Raw genomic sequence first — 19,818 nt, 5'->3', positions numbered from 1 at the left:
AAACATATAATATATGCATATATATATGGAGGGAGAGAGAGAATGACTAACTCAATGAGCAATATGTATTCTTCACCTACTTTTTTTTCCATTATGGATAAAAGACTGATTGACAATGGGCATCATTGAGAAGGTCCTATAATATTCCAGGCCTCTACGTAATTAGCACAATGTCATACCAAACTGCAAGCAAAGGGAGAAACTCATCAGTAAGAATTCTTCTATTGAACTTTGTATAGGACATCCTCCATGACACTGGGGAACAACCTCACTTTTTGATGGTACCTCAGTGGATTGTAGAACAAACATCTCCAAGGTTCCAGCTGTCATAGAATCTAGTATCATCTTAACCTTTGTGTAGGAGACATTTTGTTGGAAGAAAGTCTTTAAGACACCATTTTTTTCTACTGAGTCAAATATTTTTGACCACAATAAGCAGTAGACGTACTTAGGTCTTTCCATTCCTCCATCAGTTATGTGTCTGCAAGAAATATTATCTACAATATAAAATCATAGGTAAAAATCTTGTCTCATGTCAACAGGTAGTTTTCAAAGGAAGATATCTAATCTATCAACAATTACAACTATTATGACCAGCAATTTGGAACCGTGCCCAAAAAGTCACTAATTTATACATAACCCTTTACCCAGCAATCTCAGTATTAGGTCTATACTCCCAAAGAGATCGAAGAAAAAGGAAAATAATCCATATTGAAAAATATTTATGGTATCTCTTTTTGTCATGACAAGGAACTGGAAGCTAAGGGGGTTCCTGTCAACTAGGCAGTGGCTAGACAAATTATGTTATATAATGTCATAGATTATGGTATTATATAGTAATGGAATACTGTTGTACTATAAGAATTTATGAAAAGAACAGTTCTAGAAAAACCTGAGAAGACTTTTACTGATGTAGAGTGAAGTGAGCAGAACCAGGAGAACAATTTATACAACAACAATAGTATTATTGTTGTTGTATAAAAATAATTTTGAAAGACTTAGGAATTCTGATCAATGCAGTGACCAGTCATGATTACAGAGGACCAATAAGGAGACGTGGCAGACACCTTCTGACAGAGGTAATGGATTTGAGATATAGAATGAGATCTACATTTTTGGACATAGCCAATGTGAGAATTTGTTTTGCTTAATATTGCATATTTGTTACAAAGGCTTTACTTTTCTTTTGGGACAGGAGGAGGTAGAAGGAAGAGAAAATAAGTGCTTGCTAACTGAAAAACATAAAATATAAGTTTTCTAAAACCTAACTATTCCTTCCTCATGTTCTCCCTTTAATGCCCAGACAGTCCTAATAAAGATTTTACAGAAACTAATGGTATGTGTCAGTAATAACTGGTATCTTTTCTTTTTAAAAAATTTATTTACTTTTGACATTTGTTTAAAAAAATTTTGAGTCTCCAAATTCTCCAAATTTGAGTTCCTACACCTCCCATACCTATTGAGAAGGCAAGCAATATGATATCAAATTATACATGTGAAGTCACATAAAACATTTCCGTATTAGCCATGTTGCAAACAAAATAAAACAAAAGCAAGAAAAATAAAGTGAAAAAATATGCTTCAATCTGTACTCAGAGTTAATCAGTTCTCTTTATGGAAGTAGGTTACATTTTTCATCATGAGTCCTTTGAAATAACTGATATCTTTTCAGTAAACTTTTTTTAAGCAATAATGCCACCATGATTTTTCCATTCTTTTGGTATTAGCTTCTCTTTGAGATATTGAAATTTGATCCCCAAGTGTCTTTAAAATTATGTCACCTCAAATATGGATTTCCTGTGTTCATATACCGACTATATTTTCTTCAATGCAATTTCTACTTTCTCATATAGCACACTACATATTGAAGTGCTAGAATCCAAATGTAGTAGTTCAGGGGTTGTTGATGATGAGGTCAGATTGCTAAAGAAATGCTGGCAGATCTGTTCCATTTCACATCTTTTTGTTGTTTATTCCCAGTTTCATCTATAAATAGTCTAAGAATGATTTGACTTAGCTAAAGTTCATGGTAGTCTTTTTGCAGGTTCGTTTCTCTCCCCACTCTTTTTTTTTTGTGAAGCGCTGCTACTTAATCTTCCATTGTTCTCTATAAAATTTTATAAATAATATTATATTCTAAACTAACATTGACTTGCCTACTGTATCTCTCTGCTTGTCAAGGAGATCAAGTATTTGCTGCTCAAGTCAGTTTCTGGGTTCTAGCCTTATAGAGATTCTTTTACATTGGTTAAAATTCTCTAAGACATAGTAATAATTCAAGAAATATTCATTAGGGGCTAATATGTGTCAGGAATACAAATAAAAAATGACATGGTCTCTGCACTCAGAAGTTTATGTTCTACTGTATGTTAACTATCCCCTTTTAGCTTTATGTCATCTGAAAATCTGATAATCATTTCATCTATCCCTTTATCCAAGTCAATGATAAAAATTTCACATAGTCTAGAGACTTTCTTCCAAGTTGTCATAAAACCTTTCATAACTACTCTTTGAGTCTAGTCATTCAACTTCCTAATTATACTATGGTCTAGCCCACATTTCTCCATCTTTTCACAAGGATAAATTTGTCAAATGTGTTGCTAAAATCTAAGTATATAGTTGCAGCATTTCCCTGATCTGCAGTCTGAATAAAATGGAAATAGAGTTAGTTTGGCATGGCTTATTCTTGATGAAGCCATGCTTTTTCCTTATGGTCGTCAGAAAAGTAGAAGAAAAAAAAACAAGAGAAAGATAAATCCAATTTTTTCTGGTTGAAAGCTTTATTTTTTCTATTTCCTTTTTTTTTAATCAGTGGTTTGTTTAAACCACTTTGTGTAGTGATTTAAATTTTTCTCATCCTATTTCAATGTCTCATAAGGTTGTGAGGTAATACTAGGTTCTTAAAGACCAAGTGAGTGGAAAGAGTACTGGATTTGCATGCAAGAAGACCTGGGTTTAAATCCTGACTCTGTGTTTTACTACTTGTGTGACACTGAACAAGTCACTAACCCTCTCTGAACCAATTTTCATCAGTGATTAAATGAAAAGGATGAACTAGTGATCTCCAAGTTCTCTTACAAGTCTGACTCTGATCCTGTAATCCAATGATCTGAAGCTCTGGTAGCTTCTTACAAGTTAAAAAGGCTTCAAATATGGGGCCAGAAAAAGACTGTCTGCATGTTCAAGGAAGACTCTAGCTAAGTATAGAGAGGATCATGACTGTCAGATTGGCCATTGGGTGACTCTTTATGACAACTCAAGAAACAGATAAAAATACCAAATGTTCCTCAACCCAATGGAGCCCTCCTTTTTAAAATTAATTTATTTATTTTTAGTTTTCAACATTCACTTCCACAAGATTTTGAGTTCCAAATTTTCTCCCCATCTCGTCCCTCCCCCCACCCCAAAATGGCATGCATTCTGAATACCCCTAATCTGCCTTCCCTTCTATCTCTCCCCACCTTCTCTTATCTCCTTCCCCTTCAATTTACCCCATTTCTTGTATATCTTATTTCCCAGTTGCATGTGAAAATGAATTTTTTTTATTTTTTTATCTTTTGTTTTTAAATTTTGGGTTCCAAATTTTCTCCCTTTCTCCCTCCCCATCCACCCTCATTGAGAAGGCAAGCAACTCGATACAGGTTATACATGTGTAGTCATACAAAACACTTCCATAGTAGTCATGTTGTGAGAAACTAAGTATATTTCCCTTCATCCTATCCCACCCTCCATTTATTCTATTCTCTCTTTTGACCCTCACCCTCTCCAGAAGTGTTGCTTCTGATTAGCCGCTCCCCCAATCTGCCCTCCCCTCTATCATCCTCCTGCTCTCTTGTCCTCTTCCTCCCCTATTTTCTGTAGGGTAAGATAGATTTCCACACCCAATTGAGTATGTATGTTATTCTCTCCTCAAGCCAAATCTGATGAGAATAAGATTCACTCATTCCCTCTCACCTTCCTCCCATTTCCCCTCCACTGTAAAAGCCTTTTCTTGTCTGTTTTATGTGAGATAATTTACCCCATTCTGCTTCTCCCTTTCTCCTTCTCCCAGTATAATCCTCTCTCACCCTTTAATTTTATTCTCCAGATATCACCCCTTCATCTTCAACTCACCCTGTGCCCTTTATCTATCTATCTGTCTGTCTATCTATCTATCTACATACATATAATTTTTCCCTTCCAACTACTCTAATACTGACAAAGGACTCATGAGATACAAATATCATCTTTCCATGCAGAATGTAAACACTTCAACCTTAATAAGCCTCTTATGATTCTTCTTTCCTGTTTGCCTCTTCATGTTTCTCTTGAGTCTTGTATTTGAAAGTCAGATTTTCTGTTCAGCTCTGGTCTTTTCATCAAGAATGCTTGAAAGTCCTCTATTTCACTGACTGTCCATTTTTTCCCCTGAAGGATTATGCTCATTTTTGCTGGGTAGGTGATTCTTGGATGTAATCCTATCTATCTCCTTTGCCCTCCGGAATATTATATTCCAAGCCCTGCAGTCTGTTAATGTAGAAGCTGCTAAAGCTTGTGTTATTCTGATTGTGTTTCCATAATACTTGAATTGTTTCTTTCTGGCTGCTTGCAATATTTTCTCCTTGACCTGGGAACTCTGGAATTTGGCTACAACATTCCTAGGAGTTTTCCTTTGGGGATCTCTTTCAGGAGATGATTGGTGGATTCTTTCAATTTTTATTTTGCCCTCTGGTTCTAAAATATCAGGGCAGTTTTCCTTGATAATTTCTTGAAAGATGATGTCTAGACTCTTTTTTTGATCATGGCTTTCAGATAGTCCAATAATTTTTAAATTCTCTCTCCTAGATCTATTTTCCAGGTCAGTTGTTTTTCCCATGAGATATGTCACATTGTTTTCTGTTTTTTTCATTCTTTTGGATTTGTTTCATAGTGTCTTGATTTCTCATAAAATCACTAGCTTCTAAAGTTCATGGTAGTGAACTTTCTAATTTTTAAGGAAGTATTTTCTTCAGTAAGCTTTTGGACTTCCTTTTCCATTTGGCTAGTTTTGCTTTTTAAGGCATTGTTCTCCTCATTTGGCTTTTTGGACTTCTTTTGCCATTTGGGTTAGGCTATTTTTTTAAAGTGTTATTTTCTTCAGTATTTTTTTGAGTCTCCTTTAGCAAGCTGTTGACTTGTTTTTCATGATTTTCTTGCATCACTCTCAGTTTTTCCTCTACTTCTCTTACTTGCTTCTCAAAATCCTTTTTGAGCTCTTCCATAGCCTGGGACCAATTCATATTCTTCTTGGAGGCTGTGGATGTAGGAACTTTGACTCTGTTGTCTTCTTCTGGTTGTATGTTTTGATCTTCTTTGTTACCAAAGAAAAATTCTGTGGTCTGATTCTTTTTGCGCTGCTTGTTCATGATCCCAGCCAATTTCTTGAGTTGTAAACTCTTTGTTAAGGTAGGAGTCTGCTTCCAGTATAGAGAATGTACTGTCCCAAGCTTCGGGAATTTTGTGCAGCTATTTTCAGAGCTACTTCTAGGGACCTGAAATTTTTCAGTTCTTCCAAGGTGCTATGATCAAGGGTGAGGTGTTCACTCCTTTCCTGGCCTGTGCTTTGGTCAGAAAATCACTCTTTTCTGTCTTGGAGTTGTGAGGAGGATTTCCTCTCCACAGCCAATACAAGCTCCACCACGCCAGCACTCCTCCTTGCCCCAGGACCACCACCAAGAACTGTGACCCAGATCCAAGTATGGGCAAAGCAAGAGAATCCTGCACCAGCAGAGAGATCCCTGCAGTCCCCCTCCGATCAGTCACTCGATTCCCTCTCAGTCTGTGGGATGGAAGCTCAGGAGGCAGCTGCTGCCCTGGGGCCGTGCTCGGGAAATAGGGCTGGGATTCTGAGCTTCTCTCTCACCACCACAGAAACAGACTTTTCCTACTGACCTTCTAAGTTGTCTTTGGCATTCATGGGTTGAGAAGTCTGGAATCCGCCACAGCTGCCTATGATTCAGTCCTCTGAGGCCTGCTCTAGGTTTGCTGCAGCCTGTGCACCCACACCGAACTTCGTTCCTCTCCCCGCCCAGCGAGATATACCTTTCCGATCAACCATCCAGGTTGTGTTGGGCTGGAAATTTGTTCCACTCTGTCTTTTTGTGGGTTCTGCTGCTTTGGAATTTGTTTAGAGCCATTTTTTACAGGTATTTGGAGGGGTTTGGGGGAGAGCTCAAGAAAGTCACTGCTTTTCCTCCACCATCTTGGTTCCTGGAGCCCATTTTTTCTTCCAGTGATATTGCCATGGTGGCAAGAAGGGGACAGATAGTACTAAGATTTCTACAGTTTTTTAGCCATCTACAAGCATTCATTTAAATGTTGTGCAGTGGATAGAGCACCTGGCCTGGAGTCAGAAAGACTCATCTTCCTGAGTTCAAATCCGACCTTAAACACTAGCTGTGTGACCCTGTGCAAGTCACTTAACCCAGTGTGCCTCAGTTTCTTTATCTATAAAATGAGCTGGAGAAGGAAATGGCAAACCATTCCAGTATCTCTGTCAAGAAAATCCCAAATGCTGTCACAAAGAGTCAGACATGACTGAAAATGACCCAACAACAACAAATTCTCAATTTGAGACTCTCAGTCCTTAATGAATTCAGTTCAGTTGAATTCAACAAACATTTATTAAGTGTGGGAGTTATCCCTTCCATGTTGTGAGGTTTTAGGGGCACAGCACCCCTGCAATCTGGAAAATCTACATAAAATTTTCTGGCCTTACCTTTATACTAGAGAAATCTGATTTTTTTCTTTTTCTTTTGTAGGGTGTTTACAGTACCTTATTGTAAAATTTGGGTTAAATATAATAGATTTTGTGTAATCTTCTGGCTTTCATGTATCATCTGCAACTTCTGTAAAACTCCCCCAAAATTTCCATTTAATTCATTTTTCCGACTGGCGATATAGTGAAAACATGATAGGGAAATTTGCAATGTGGAAAGCATAACTGTACTATATAACAGGTGCCAGGTGTTAGGAATACAGACAAAAATGTAACAGTCTCTGCCCTCAATGATCTTACATTCTACTGGCGTTAGTGGTGGGGACAATGTAACATACACACAGGTAAATAAATATAAAATACATGCAAATACAAAGTAATTTGGAGGAGGGAAAACCTAATTGGGAGGGGAATGTTTTTGTGAAGGGTGGAACTTGAGCCAAGCCTTGAATAGAAATAGAGATTACAAAAATCAAAGCTGAGGAGAAAGAGCATTATAAGCACAGAAATATAGTCTGTGCAAAGACATGTTTGCAGGAGATGGGATGTCAGGTATGGAAAACAGCAAGTGGACCAGTCTGGCAAGATAGAGCATAGGGTACATGAGGAAAAATAATGTGAAAAGCTGAGAAAGCAGAAAATTGAGGGGAAAATTTTTATAGACAGTTTCTTGGATAAAGGTCTCGTATCTCAAATATATAAAGAACTTTGTCAAATGTTTAGGAATATGAATCATTCCCCAATTGATAAATGCTCAAAAGATATGAACAGGCAGTTTTCAGAAGAAGAAATCAAAGCTATCTATAGTAATATGAAAAAATGCTCTAAAAATCACTTGATTAGAAAAATGCAAATTAAAACAGCTTTGAGATATCATCTCCCACCTATCAGATTGGCTAAAGTATTAGAAGGGGAAAATGGGAAATGTTGGAGGGGATATGGAAAAATTGGTATGTTGATACACTGTTAGTAGAACTGTGAATTGATTCAGTCATTTTGGAGAGCAATCTGGAATTATGCCCAACAAGTTATAAAACTTTGTATATACTTTGACTCAGAAATTCTACTATTAAATCTGCTTCCCAAGGTTGAGGAAAAAGCAAAAGAACCTATATATTTTAAAATATTTAAAGCAGCTCTCTTTGTGGTAGCAAAGAACTGGAAATTAAGGGGATGTTCATCAATTGGGGAATGGCTGAACAAGTTGTGGTGTGTGATTATGATGGAATACTAGTGTACTATAAGAAATGATGAGCTGGTTGATTTTAGAAAAACATAGAAAGACTTGCATGAAATAACATAAAGTGAAGTGAGCAGAATCAAGAGAATGCTGTATACAGTTAATGGCAATAGTATTTGAAGAATAATTGTGAACAAATAAGTTATTCTGAGTACTAGAAATACTCCAATCAGTTATAAAGGACCTATGAAGCAAGGTTCTATACACCTCCAGAGAAAGAACTCCTGATAAATAGAAGTAAACATAGTGTAGTTTTACATATATTTATAAATCTGTGTCAAATGGTGGCTTTCTCTAATGTGGGATGGTGATGGCAGGAGGGAGACAGTTTGGAACTTAAAATGTAACCAAAAAAAAAAGAGAGAGAAAAAAAAGGTTGGAACCTGATTGGGAAGGAATTTAGTTGCCAGATGAAATTTTTATTTGATCCTAGAGCCAATGGGCACCCATTGAAGGTTCTCGAATAAGGGGAGTGACATGATCAGACCTATGCTTTGGTATATCAGTTTGTATGAGTGATAGATGGGAGAGGGGAGGGTTTCAAGGCAAAGAGACCAGGTAATTGGCTATTGCAACAATCCAAAAGAGGTTATAAGGATATGAATTGTGGGTATTGATAATAAGGGTAAGAGGAGAGGTTGGGATATGAAAGGTATTGTGAATGTAGAATTGATAAAATTTGGCAACTGATTGGACAAGAAGGGTAAAAGAGAAGGAGAAGTCCAGAGTGACTTCTCTGGAGTGTGAGCATGAATAACTGGAAGAATAATGTTGTCTTCTATAGAAATAGGATGGTTAGAAAGAAATGTGGGTTGGTTTGGGGTGGGGGGAAAGGAAAGAATGATGATGAACACTGTTATGGATATGTTGAGTCTGAAATGGTGTGAGGGGACCAGGATCCCCTGTTTTCCTGCAACAGGAACTAGTTTTCCATAAAAAGTAACAAAACTATCTTGATTGACACCTGCCTTTTATGCAGCTTCCTGGTGACTTAAGCATGTGAGCCATTTTTCACATTTTGTCAGATTTCTGAAGACCATTTGAGTCACTATACCCTACCCTGCTGACCAGATGTGTTTCCATATGGAGATGAGGAGAGTCATGTCCAGAAAAGCTAAGTGTTACTGTATCTTGGTTGCATATTTGTTCTTTTAGGGCAAAGTAAGCCTTCTTTTGGTAGTTGTTTAATGACTTACAAAGGCTTTGTTTTGTCCTAATGTCAAATGTGTACTAAAAGAATACTGGTGCCTGATGTTAGGTCCATCTCTTAACAAATGCCTTTGGGACATACAAATGGAGATGCCTAGCAAGCTGTTTGTGTTGCAGTGTGACCCTGAGCAAGTCACTTAACCCTGTTTGCCTCAGTTTCCTCATCTGTAAAATGAGCTGCAGAAGGAAATGGCAAACCTCTTCAGTAGCTTTGCCAAGAAATCTCCAAATGGGGTCACAAAGAGTCAGACACACCTGAAAAAAGGACTGAAAATTTTAATTGGAAACAAAAGAGCATTCATTTTGTGTATAGGATGTTGTTGTTTTAAAGAAGCTTTGCATTTTTTTCCTTTTCCTTTCTGTAGGGCTTCCGTGGAGTCTTTCAAACACGGGACACTGAGAGAACAACTGGCTAACTTGGCCACTCGACAAAAGAGCCTTTTAATGGTCGCCCAGAAACAGAAGAAGTTAAGCCAGAAAATACAAAATTACAAGAATGCAAGAAACAGGTCTGGTCTGGGTGTGAGAGGAGAACCGCCTGATTCAAGGAATTCCAGTGAAAATGACAAGGGCAGCCCTACCCCTGTGGAAAGAACAAGGCAGCCTGATTTGGTTTCGGTTCCTGTGGGGTCCCCTGCCAGCCCCCCGAGTAGAAACAGTCAGAAAACACATTGTGCTACTGAAAGTAGACAGGAGGATAACCAAAATCTAGACAGCTGTATAAATGAGAGAGGGGCATATGAGAAAGCAACTGAGAGTGAATGTTTTTCTTTTGATGAACAAATCTCTAAAGGAAGACCTGGAGATCCCACCTTAGAGAGGACATCAGAAAGCAATTATACCCATGGCATTGAAAGGGTTAAACTCCCTCCCCAGCCAATGACTCCCAGTGTTCCAGCAGAATATTTACAAGAAGGAAATTATGTTGCAGTAATTACAGCCAAAGGAAGCAAATCTCTAAATCCCTCTGCAATGACTGAAACTTTAAATGTTTTAGAGACCACAAGTGCAACTGCCAGACATAATATCCATCAGCCAAGCAATGTTTGTCAGCCGGCTCTTACCAGTTGTCTTTTATCAGGAAACACAGCTAGGAGAACAGTTTCTCAAGACCCACCCAGGGCAGTATCAGAATCGTTTATGCAGTCTTTTCTTACTCATCAAGGAAATGCGCTAGTAGACAGTGGTGCTTTACTTAGGATGAAACAGAATCATACAGAGTCAAGACCAGTTGGTGCACTTGCCGCTGACAGTCAAATTAATTTCTCCTCAGAATCTGCCAATCAGAATAACAAACAGGAACCTTTAAACTACAGAGCAGAGATGAAAATGAAAAAAACTCAAATCAAAGAACTGATTTCCCTGGGAAGAATTAAACCAGGAAATGATGTTTTGGAATTCAAAATGCAGGTACTGTCATGGGTTTAATCTCTAAACAATGTCAACATTGGAAAGTTAATGTAGTCACACTAGTTATCTTTTTCAGGCGAGCAGTGTACCATGATTCTATAACTGAATAGATGTCACAGTATTCTTGGGTGCTTAAATATTCCTGCTCATTACTGTGGTTTCCACCTGTTATATCAAGAACTGAATTGTCCTTTGGAATACTTTGAGTCTACTGCTTCTGAATGAAAAATCATTCTGGAACATCATTCACTTGTCTATTATTTCCTCTTCTTAGACTAAGGGTTTGGAACAATAAGTGACTGGCATTTACGTAAATGTTTTTAAGGTTTACAGTTGGCTTGATATACATTATCTCATTTGATCTTCTCCTTGCAACAATCAGAGGTAGATACTATTTTATAAATGAGGAAACTGAGGCCACCAAAGTATGACTTGCCTGTTGTCACATAGCTAGTAATATCCAAGAGAGGATTTAAACAGAGGTCTTCCTGACACCAAGTCCATAACTCAATTATTCTTTTTCAACAAGTACTTCTCACTACTCTGGAACTAGCTGTGTGCCCTGCAGCTAGGTGGAACAGTAGATAAAGCTCTGGGCCTGGACCTAGTTCAAATCCAGCTTCAGATATTTATTAGCTTTGTGACCCTGGGCAAGTGACTTAACCTTTTTTCTCTCTTGTTGTTCAGTCATTTTTCAATTGTGTCTGATTCTCCATGACCCCATTTGGGGTTTTCTTAGCAAAGATACTAGAGTGGATTGCCATTTCCTTCTCCAGCTCATTTTACAGATGAGGAAACTAAGGCAAGCAGGGTTAAGTGACTTGCCCAGGGTTAAGTGACTTGCTGTTAAGTGAAGCTGGATTTGAACTCAGGAAGGTGAGTCTTCCTGACTCCAGGCCTGGCACTCTATCCACTGTGTCACATAGCTGTACCTTTTTCTGCCTCAATTTCTTTAAATATAAAATAGGGAATAATAATAATACCTACCTGCTAGGGTTGTTGTAAAGATGAAATGAGATAATACTTATAAAGCACTTAGCATAGTGCCTAGCACACAGTAGGCACTTAATGCTTGTTCTTTCCCTTTGCCCCTCCTACCAGAAAAGAAGGGAAAAAGCCTTTTCCTCTTTGTCCTCTGCATTCCAAAATTACTTACTGTTGAACTTTATTATATTGTGCTGTTACTTATCTTTTCATGTTTTTGTCTTGTCACCCCAGCTGGCTTGTAAGCTCTTTGAAGGTAGTGACCTCTCATATTTTTCATTAACTTCTCTAATAATTAGTATGGTACTCTCTTACAAATAGTAGGAATTTAGGAAATGGTTTTGATTCCTTTGTACAGCCAGACTTCTGACTGTCTCTAATGGAAAGCTTGAGCCACCATTACAGAAAACCTTGTAGATTCATAGATTTAGAGCTAGAAGGGTCCTTGTAGGTCACTGAATTCAACTCCCTCATTTTAGGAGGAGGAACTGATGCCTAGAAGGATGAAGGACTTACCCAAAGTCTCATAAGCAGTAGGGGGTTGTGTTGCATTGCTTCAGAAACCCATGAAAGTCCTGACCAGGTAGCTTTTCAACAGCCACCTTACTCATAGTCAGTCAATAAGCATTTATTAAGCACCTGCTATATGCCAGGAATTGTCCTAAGGCAAAAGCAAATTTCTACTCTTGAGGAGCTCACGATATAATGAGATTGTGAAATCATAAATCCAGTGGTGGCTTCCTGAATTTTCTTTGGCCATACCTCCCTTCATAGGGCTCCAGGACAGAACTATTCATTTATATTATAGGGGGAAAGATTCCAGTGAAGCACAAACACAATACGTTTAAATTGCCTTTGGTCATGGAAATTAGGAAACTACAAATTTACCACTAAATAGTAGCATAGAGGCCTGGGAGGTTAATGCATCTTCCAAAGATATCTTATTTAAAATCAAAGAGCAACTTGGGTATTGGAAGCATTTGTGAATACAGTGTTTTTATACATGTAAAGACAAAGCCAGGTTAAGGGAAGAAAAAGCTTCTGTTAGAAATTTGGCCAAAGGATCTACTCTCTTCCAATAATCAAATTTTGAGAGCTTTCCTCTGAATTCAGTGTAGTCTCAGTTGCAGAAATGTTCACTCAGAAATGAGATTCAGTAGATTAATGTCTCCTATATTTATATGCCAGGCTTTTTGTGTGTGACATATGCAGAGATACATAGAAATCCAAGACTTTTGCATTAAAAAAAAAACTAAGGGTTCTTATGGAACTTGATTTATCAGAACACACGTTTCTGCATTTGCAAAAAGAAAAGATTGGACTGGATTATCCTTAGCATCTCCTCTAATTTTAAATACTATGGACCATGTAGCTATTCATGGTAACTAGTGATGGGGACTCCCTATTTGAAGAAGATTTAGAACCATGGAGTCATAATCTGTAAGGGTAGAGCTAGAAGGTACTTCAGAGGGTATCTGGTTTAACTGCTTCTTTCTACAAATGAGAAAACTGAGGCCCAGAAAGTTTAACCCAGGTAGTAAAAATCAGAGGTGAGATTTGAACCTGGATCCTTTGATTCTAGAACCTGTGCTCTTTCCCCTTGCATCACATTTAGTGGAAATGGGAAACAGAGCAAGTACATGGAATTCATTTGCCTGAGGTAAAAACATTTGAAGGAGGAGTCAAAAGTACCAGGGGCAGTCATTCAGTCAAGAAACATTTATTAAGTGCCCACTATGTGCCAGCACTGTGCTAAGCACTAGGGATACCAAAAAAAAAAAAGACAGCCCTTGCCCAAATTCTAATGGAGGAGACAACAAGCAAACAAATATGTAGGAACATGCTATATACAAGATAAATAAGAAATAATTTAAGAGAAGAAAGGCACTAGAATTAAGAAGGGTTGGGAAAGGCTTCCTGTAGAAGGTGAGATTTTAGTTGGGACTTGAAGGAAACTAGGAGTGGAGATGAGGAAAGAAAAGAATTCCATGCATGGAGGACAGCCAATCAAATATTTATTGGGCACCTAATATGTACCAGACATTGTATTAAATGCTGGGTATACAAGAAGAGGCAAAAGACAGTCCCTGCCCTCAAGGAGTTGACAATCTCATGGGAGAAACAACATACAAACAGATATATACAAAGCAAGCTATATACCAGTTAAAGAGGAAATAACTAACAAAGTGAAAACATTCTAATTAAAAGGGGTTGGGATTTTAGTTGGTTCTTAAGGGAAACCAAGGTCAGAAGACTGTTCCAGGCATAAGGGACAACCAGAAAAAAAAAAGTACTTGGAGTGTCTTGTTAGTGAAACAGCCAGAAGGCCAGTGTCACTGGATAGAAGAATTCATAGAAGGGTATAAGATATAAGAAGACTGGAAAAAATGGGAGAAGGGTTAGGTTTTGAAGAGCTTTGAATGCCGTGTAAAGAATTTTGTATTTGACCCTGACGGTGATAGCCATTGGAGCTTATTGAGTATGGGAGTAACATGGTTGGACCTTTACTTTAGAAAAATCACTTTAGTGGCTAAATAGAGGATACATTGGAGTGGGGAGAGATTTGAGGCAGGCAGATCTACTAGCAGGTTCTTGTAATAGTCCAGGCATGAGGTGATGAGGGCCTGCACTAAGGTGGTGACAGCATCAGAGGAAAGAAGAGACAGTATTTGCCATGTTGCAAAATCGAAATTAACAGCCCTTGGGAAAAGATTGGATATGGGAGGTGAGATACAGTGAGGAATCCAGAATGACTCCTAGGTTGTGAGCCTGAAGGACTGGGAGAATGGTGTTACCCTCTACAGTAACAGGAAAGGTTGGAGGGGGAAGGGATTTAGGGGAAAGATGAGTTCTGTTTTTGAACATTTTGAGTTTAAGACATCTACTGGACATTCATTTTGAAATATCTGAAAGGCAGTTGGGGATTCAAAATTAGAGATACAGCAGAGAGTTTGGGGTAGGATAGGTAGATTCAAGAATCATCAGCATAAAGAGGATAATTAAATCCATGGGAGCTGACAAGATCACCAAGTGAAGTAGTATAAAGGGAGGAGAGAAGAGGGGCCCAGGACAGAGCCCTGAGGGACACATCTAGTTAGAGGATGTGATCTGGAAGAAGATTCAGCAAAGGAGACAGAGAAAGATCGGTCAGAGAGGTAGGAGGATAACCAGGAGAGAGTTGGAATGGGGGAGCTGAGGAGGCTCAGGGGCACAGAAGATAATCTGATTGAAGGGACAGTTGTACCCAGAGAGGGGACATCCTATCCTTCTAGAGTTTCTAGGCCTTATTTCTGTGGGGACTAATGAAAAAGAGGACCCTGGGAGAGGTGACCCATAGAAGTGGGAGCCTGGGAGATAATGACCTAAGGCTGGTCATAGCACATAGTAGCCCGGGCCATGAAAGTACCATGAGGTGAGGTTCAGAGATTGTAGTCCCCTATCACAGTGAGGACAGACACTCCCCCACCTGTCAGCATTCTTGGGCAAATCCCTGTTCATTCCAGGTTTGGGCAGGAAGGTTGGTTTCAGTCACACAGCCAACTTAAAAATTCACACGTACCCAAAAGTATGGCAAGTGCAACAAATTATAAATTTTATCTAGCATAACAAACAGTTACTCACCTTTCATTCCTAAAGTCTGGACCTCATCTCCCACTATAATCCCTAAATTTGTTTGTACTTATGCTTTGGGCCTGGCTTTATCTTTCAACCCCACATCTTCCTCTAGTCCAGAAAGTAGTCTCGATCAGGAAACCTGGCTATTAACTTTGATTTCTGCTTCAGGCATTGCTTCTGTGTGTCCCTTTTCAGTTACGAGAGCTGTATCCCAGACCAGTGACTTTTGTTTGCTCATACTAGGATTTTTCCTCTACCCTCACCCAGAATCTTTGCCAGAATATCTGAAATATCTCCATGGATTCTCTAACCTAGAAAGAGTCATAAAATCACAGTTTTAGAGCCAGAAGAGACGTTAAAGTCACCTAATGCAACTTGTTTGCTTCACAGATGAAAAGATTGGGTTCTAAGAAAAGCAGCAGTGGCAGAACTTGAACCTAGTTTCTCTGACTCCAAATCCATTGATCTTTTCACTGTACCAGGACTTCATTCATGGTTTCAGTCAGTGCCATGAACCCAAGCAATTTCACCCTCTTCTGAGGAGCATCTCAGTTGACTCAAGTGAGGCCACTGTGAGAAAATACTTACATTCTGAAGATTATTGACATCCCAACTAAGGCTGTGCTATCTGGCAACTTGTCAACCAGAAAAGTCTAGAAATCTACATTTTGAGTAAGCCCAGCATCTATCTCCTGCCCAGGACGTATACCAAGACTAGCTAGAATGGAGGCAAAAGCAGTCCAGTACCCAACAGAAACAGCCTTTGATGTCAAGATTCTCTCTCCATTTGTCATATTTTCCTGTAGTGCCATTGCTTTGTCACATTCCGTTAGCTGCTCTAGGAACTGGAGAGGAATATATTCTTTTTAGATGTGACATTTCTGTACTTCTGCTACAAATAGCAATTTAAAAAAATAATTTTTGAAAGAGGCAGTAGTGGTAGAGTAGATCGAGGGCCTTAGAGTTGGAGAGACCAAAACTGAAGTCCCTCTTCTGATACATATTGATTGTGTGACCTTAGGCAAGTCATTTGACTTCTCAATGCCCCAGCCAACTGGGGATGTATGGTTCAGTGGAAAAAAGCAATTTCTCTGGAGTCAGAAAACCAACATTCAGATCCCACTTCTGATGCATACTATTCGTAGACAAGGAATTTAATCTCTCTGACTCTCAGTTACCTCATCTGTAAAATGAGGAGGTTTGACTAGATGATCTTTGATTTCCTTTCCAGCTCTAGATTTATGATTCAATGACATAATAGAATAGATGACTATCTATATTGGTAGAGAGAGTTTCCTTCCTTAGGAGTTCTAATTGCCAGTGAAATTGGGGATGAACATACACATAAAGGATATTTTTGAAGTAAAGTTTTGTTTTCCATATGCCTTGCCTTTGAGTGTTAACATTTTTAGGTTTTGATAATTCTCATTGGAACTTGAAGTGATTTCCGTTGTCCTAGGTGGCTTCCTGTCTATTGTTCAAGGCAGTAAACGTTTATGAAGCACCTACTATCTGTCGGGTGCTGTGCTAAGCACTGGGGATACAAATAAAGGCACAAAACAGTCCCTGCTCTCAAGAAGGTCACTGTCTAACTGGAGAGACAACATGCAAAGAACTATGTAACTTTACTTTGGTATTGTCCTGCTAAGAGATTTGTGAAGTTTCAGTTTCAAGTTAGACCTGAGTAAAGACCAGGTTTTAGGAAAAAGGAAGGGAAAGTGATGAAGGAGACCCCTAGGGATAATGGGAGTAAACTCTAAGTTAATAGGAACCTAATACTAAATGACAAGGGCAGCTAAGTGGTGAAGTAGACAGAGCACTGTACTTGAAATCAGAAAGATTCGTCTTCCTGAGTTCAAATCTGGCCACAGACACTTACTAGCTGTGTGACCCTGGGCAAATCATTTAACCCTACTTGCCTCAGTTTCCTCATCTGTAATATGAGCTGAAGAATGGCAAACCATTCCACTATCTTTGGCAAGAAGACCCTAAATGGGGTCACAAAGAGTCAGACACAACTAAAAATGATTGAACAAAAAACTAAATGAAAACCTGTGTCATCCTCCCTCATTTGAGGTAATTTGGTATTATTGTCTTAAAATCAACTTATTTATAGGATGAGAGTACTGATTATTAAATTTATAGATTTTCTGAAGTTCCATCAAATTAGCTTTAGTAATTCAAATTTTAGCTTAAATTATCTACAATAACTTGAATTCTGGTGAGATTTTCCTAATGCTATTTATGCTTAAAGGAAATCACTTTAATCTTTTCTCTTTCCCAAAATTTTCATTTTAGGATGCCACCTACAAAGCCAGTATCTTATTGAATGGTAAAATCAAGGCAAAAAATGGTGAAATTTATCAAAGCCCAATCACCTGGATCAAGGCACTTTTAGGAAGTAACATTTCTGTGACCTGGAAGTATGTGTGGAATAAGGTGGGTCCATAGATCATCTTATTTTCCCCCTAGTTTAATATTCATAAGAAAAAAAATTCTCTCTTAATGAAGGAAGGATTTTTCTGTATAGCAGGTTTCTCCCAAAAGTAGAGTGGAGATGCCAATAAATCTGGAAGTGTGAATGGGCAGCCTAATCGAGTTAGTCTGTCACATAGATCTTGGATAGGCATTGCAGATGGACAAAGAGCTTGATCCAAATGAAAAATTACATTCTAGAAATTGTTAGCACTTTTAGTGATCTCAAACTACTTCTTGACTTCCAAACATACTTCTTTTTTAAACACCAGTCTGAGATTCTATATGGCTCTCAATGATGGGACACCATGATTTTAGATCTCATGAGAATCAAAATTGTTTATGACCTAAAGGACTGTGGATTATAAATGGGTTTAAGTGGGCTTCATTAGATTCCAAGGATGATGTGTGTACAGAGAAGTGGCATAAAAGAAGTCATTGAGAGCATACCAGAAAAGGAAATGAGCTGGTCGTACAGGGATAACTAAAGTATTGTTGTATTAAACTATTGCAAAATTTAAAAAGGCTCAGAGGGAGGTCTCCAACATGTTGGTATGTCCTCTATGCAAGACTTATGGAAGGGCATGGAAAAAGAAATCTCAGAAGATAGGAGGGGGCCCTTTAAGCACTGAGGGGAAGAAGTACTCATACTGAAGATGACATTCATCAAAGTCCTGATGAAATAGCAAGTATGGAGAATTTGGGGGAGTGAATGGGGTGGGTTGAAAGTAATGAGTTCAAGGTGATATATGAGTTGCCTGCCAATGAGACATCCAGGTGGAGATGTCCAGAAGACAACTGATGTTTTAGGACTGGCACTCAGGAAATTGGTTAGGGCTTGGGAGATGATTTCCTCTGAATGATTATTGAATCCTTATTTGCTGATGAGATCATCAAAGGAGAGTCTAGACAGAGGAGTGGAGCCTTAGGGGAAGCCTATGGCTCATGGTGGGGAAATGGATGATGATCTGGCAAAGGAGAGGAATGGTCAGATAGGTAGGAGGAGAACCAGGTGATAGCAGAAATATTGGAAGCCAAAGGAGGAGTGAATATTTAAAAGAAGGGTGTGATTAACCCTGTCAAAAACTGCAGAGAGGTCAGGTAGGATGAGGACTAAGGAAAGGCCATTCAGCATCAATCATTGGTTACCCGGCACATTTTCTCTTGTCAGGGAAGAAACAGTAACAAGGGGGAAAGTAGGGGGGGAGTAACTGAAAGTCGAGGTAAATTTAATCCAGCACCATGCTAGGAGATAGAAATACAAAGACAAAAATAAAATATTTCCTGCCCCCAAGGAGCTTACATTGTCTTAGGGTGGATGGTAACAGCATGTCATAAATACAAAATATATAGAAATACAAATGCATATATTGGGGGAAGACAGAGGAAGCTAACTACTAGGGGAATCAGGAAAGGCCATTGACAATTAAGCTGAGCCTTGAATGGAACAAGGTATTCCAAGAGGTAGAAATGAAGAGGCCAAGGAGGAGAGCCTGTGCAAAAGGAAGACGGAAAGTCATGTGTGGGAACAACCACTTTGGCTGTTATCTAAAGCATATGAAAGTGAGTTTCAAATCAGTCTGGAAAGATGGACTAGAACCATACTGTGAAGAGCTTTTTAAAGGCCAAAAAGAAGAGTTGTGTTTTATTTTAGAAGCAGTAGGGAACCACTAAAGATTCATGCACGGGAGAGTGACGTGGTCAGACCTCTGCTTTAGGAATTTCGGTTTAGTAGCTGTGTGGAGCATGATCTGGAGAAGGGGCAGAATGGAGGCCCAGAGACTCATTAGGAGGCTGTTGTAGTCAAAGAACTGAACTGAAGTGGGGGGAAGGGTGGCCGTGTGAGTAGAGAGAAGGGTTATAAAGATGGAAGAAATGGTTTAGAGGTAATAACAACAAAGATTGGCTGCAGATTGGTGTTAGGGCTGGTGAGGGAAAGTGAAAAGTTGAGGATAACTCTGAAGTGGTAAAACTGGGCGAATAAAATGATGGGGACCACCTTGATGTGGGCAGCAAGGTGGCTCAGTGGATAGAGTGCTGGGCCTGGAGTCAGGAAGACCTAGTTCAAATCTGGCCTCAGACACTTCCTAGCTGTGTGACCTCAGGCAAGTCACTTAACCCTCTTTGCCTTAGTTTCCTCATCTGTAAA

General features: G+C 38.9%; 1 protein-coding gene across 10 annotated transcripts in view; it reads left to right on the top strand.

Annotated features, from left to right (window-relative positions):
• The window catches only part of ANKRD31 (ankyrin repeat domain 31), a 178,920-nt gene that overhangs the window by 126,182 nt on the left and 32,920 nt on the right, over window positions 1–19,818 (top strand). For all 10 annotated transcript variants that reach the window (XM_027864206.1, XM_027864209.1, XM_027864205.1 and 7 more), the window contains 2 exons: window positions 9,551–10,595; window positions 17,493–17,633. In XM_027864206.1, the coding sequence (XP_027720007.1) occupies window positions 9,551–10,595; window positions 17,493–17,633 (1,186 nt within the window). The remainder of the gene's footprint in view (window positions 1–9,550; window positions 10,596–17,492; window positions 17,634–19,818) is intronic.

The sequence above is a fragment of the Vombatus ursinus genome, unplaced genomic scaffold (genome assembly GCF_900497805.2).
Source record: "Vombatus ursinus unplaced genomic scaffold, bare-nosed wombat genome assembly UNPS02014774.1, whole genome shotgun sequence".
In the NCBI taxonomy this organism is placed as follows: Eukaryota; Metazoa; Chordata; class Mammalia; order Diprotodontia; family Vombatidae; genus Vombatus; species Vombatus ursinus.
The sequence above is the reverse complement of the archived record's forward strand: the minus strand, read 5'-3'. Positions and strand labels throughout refer to the sequence as shown.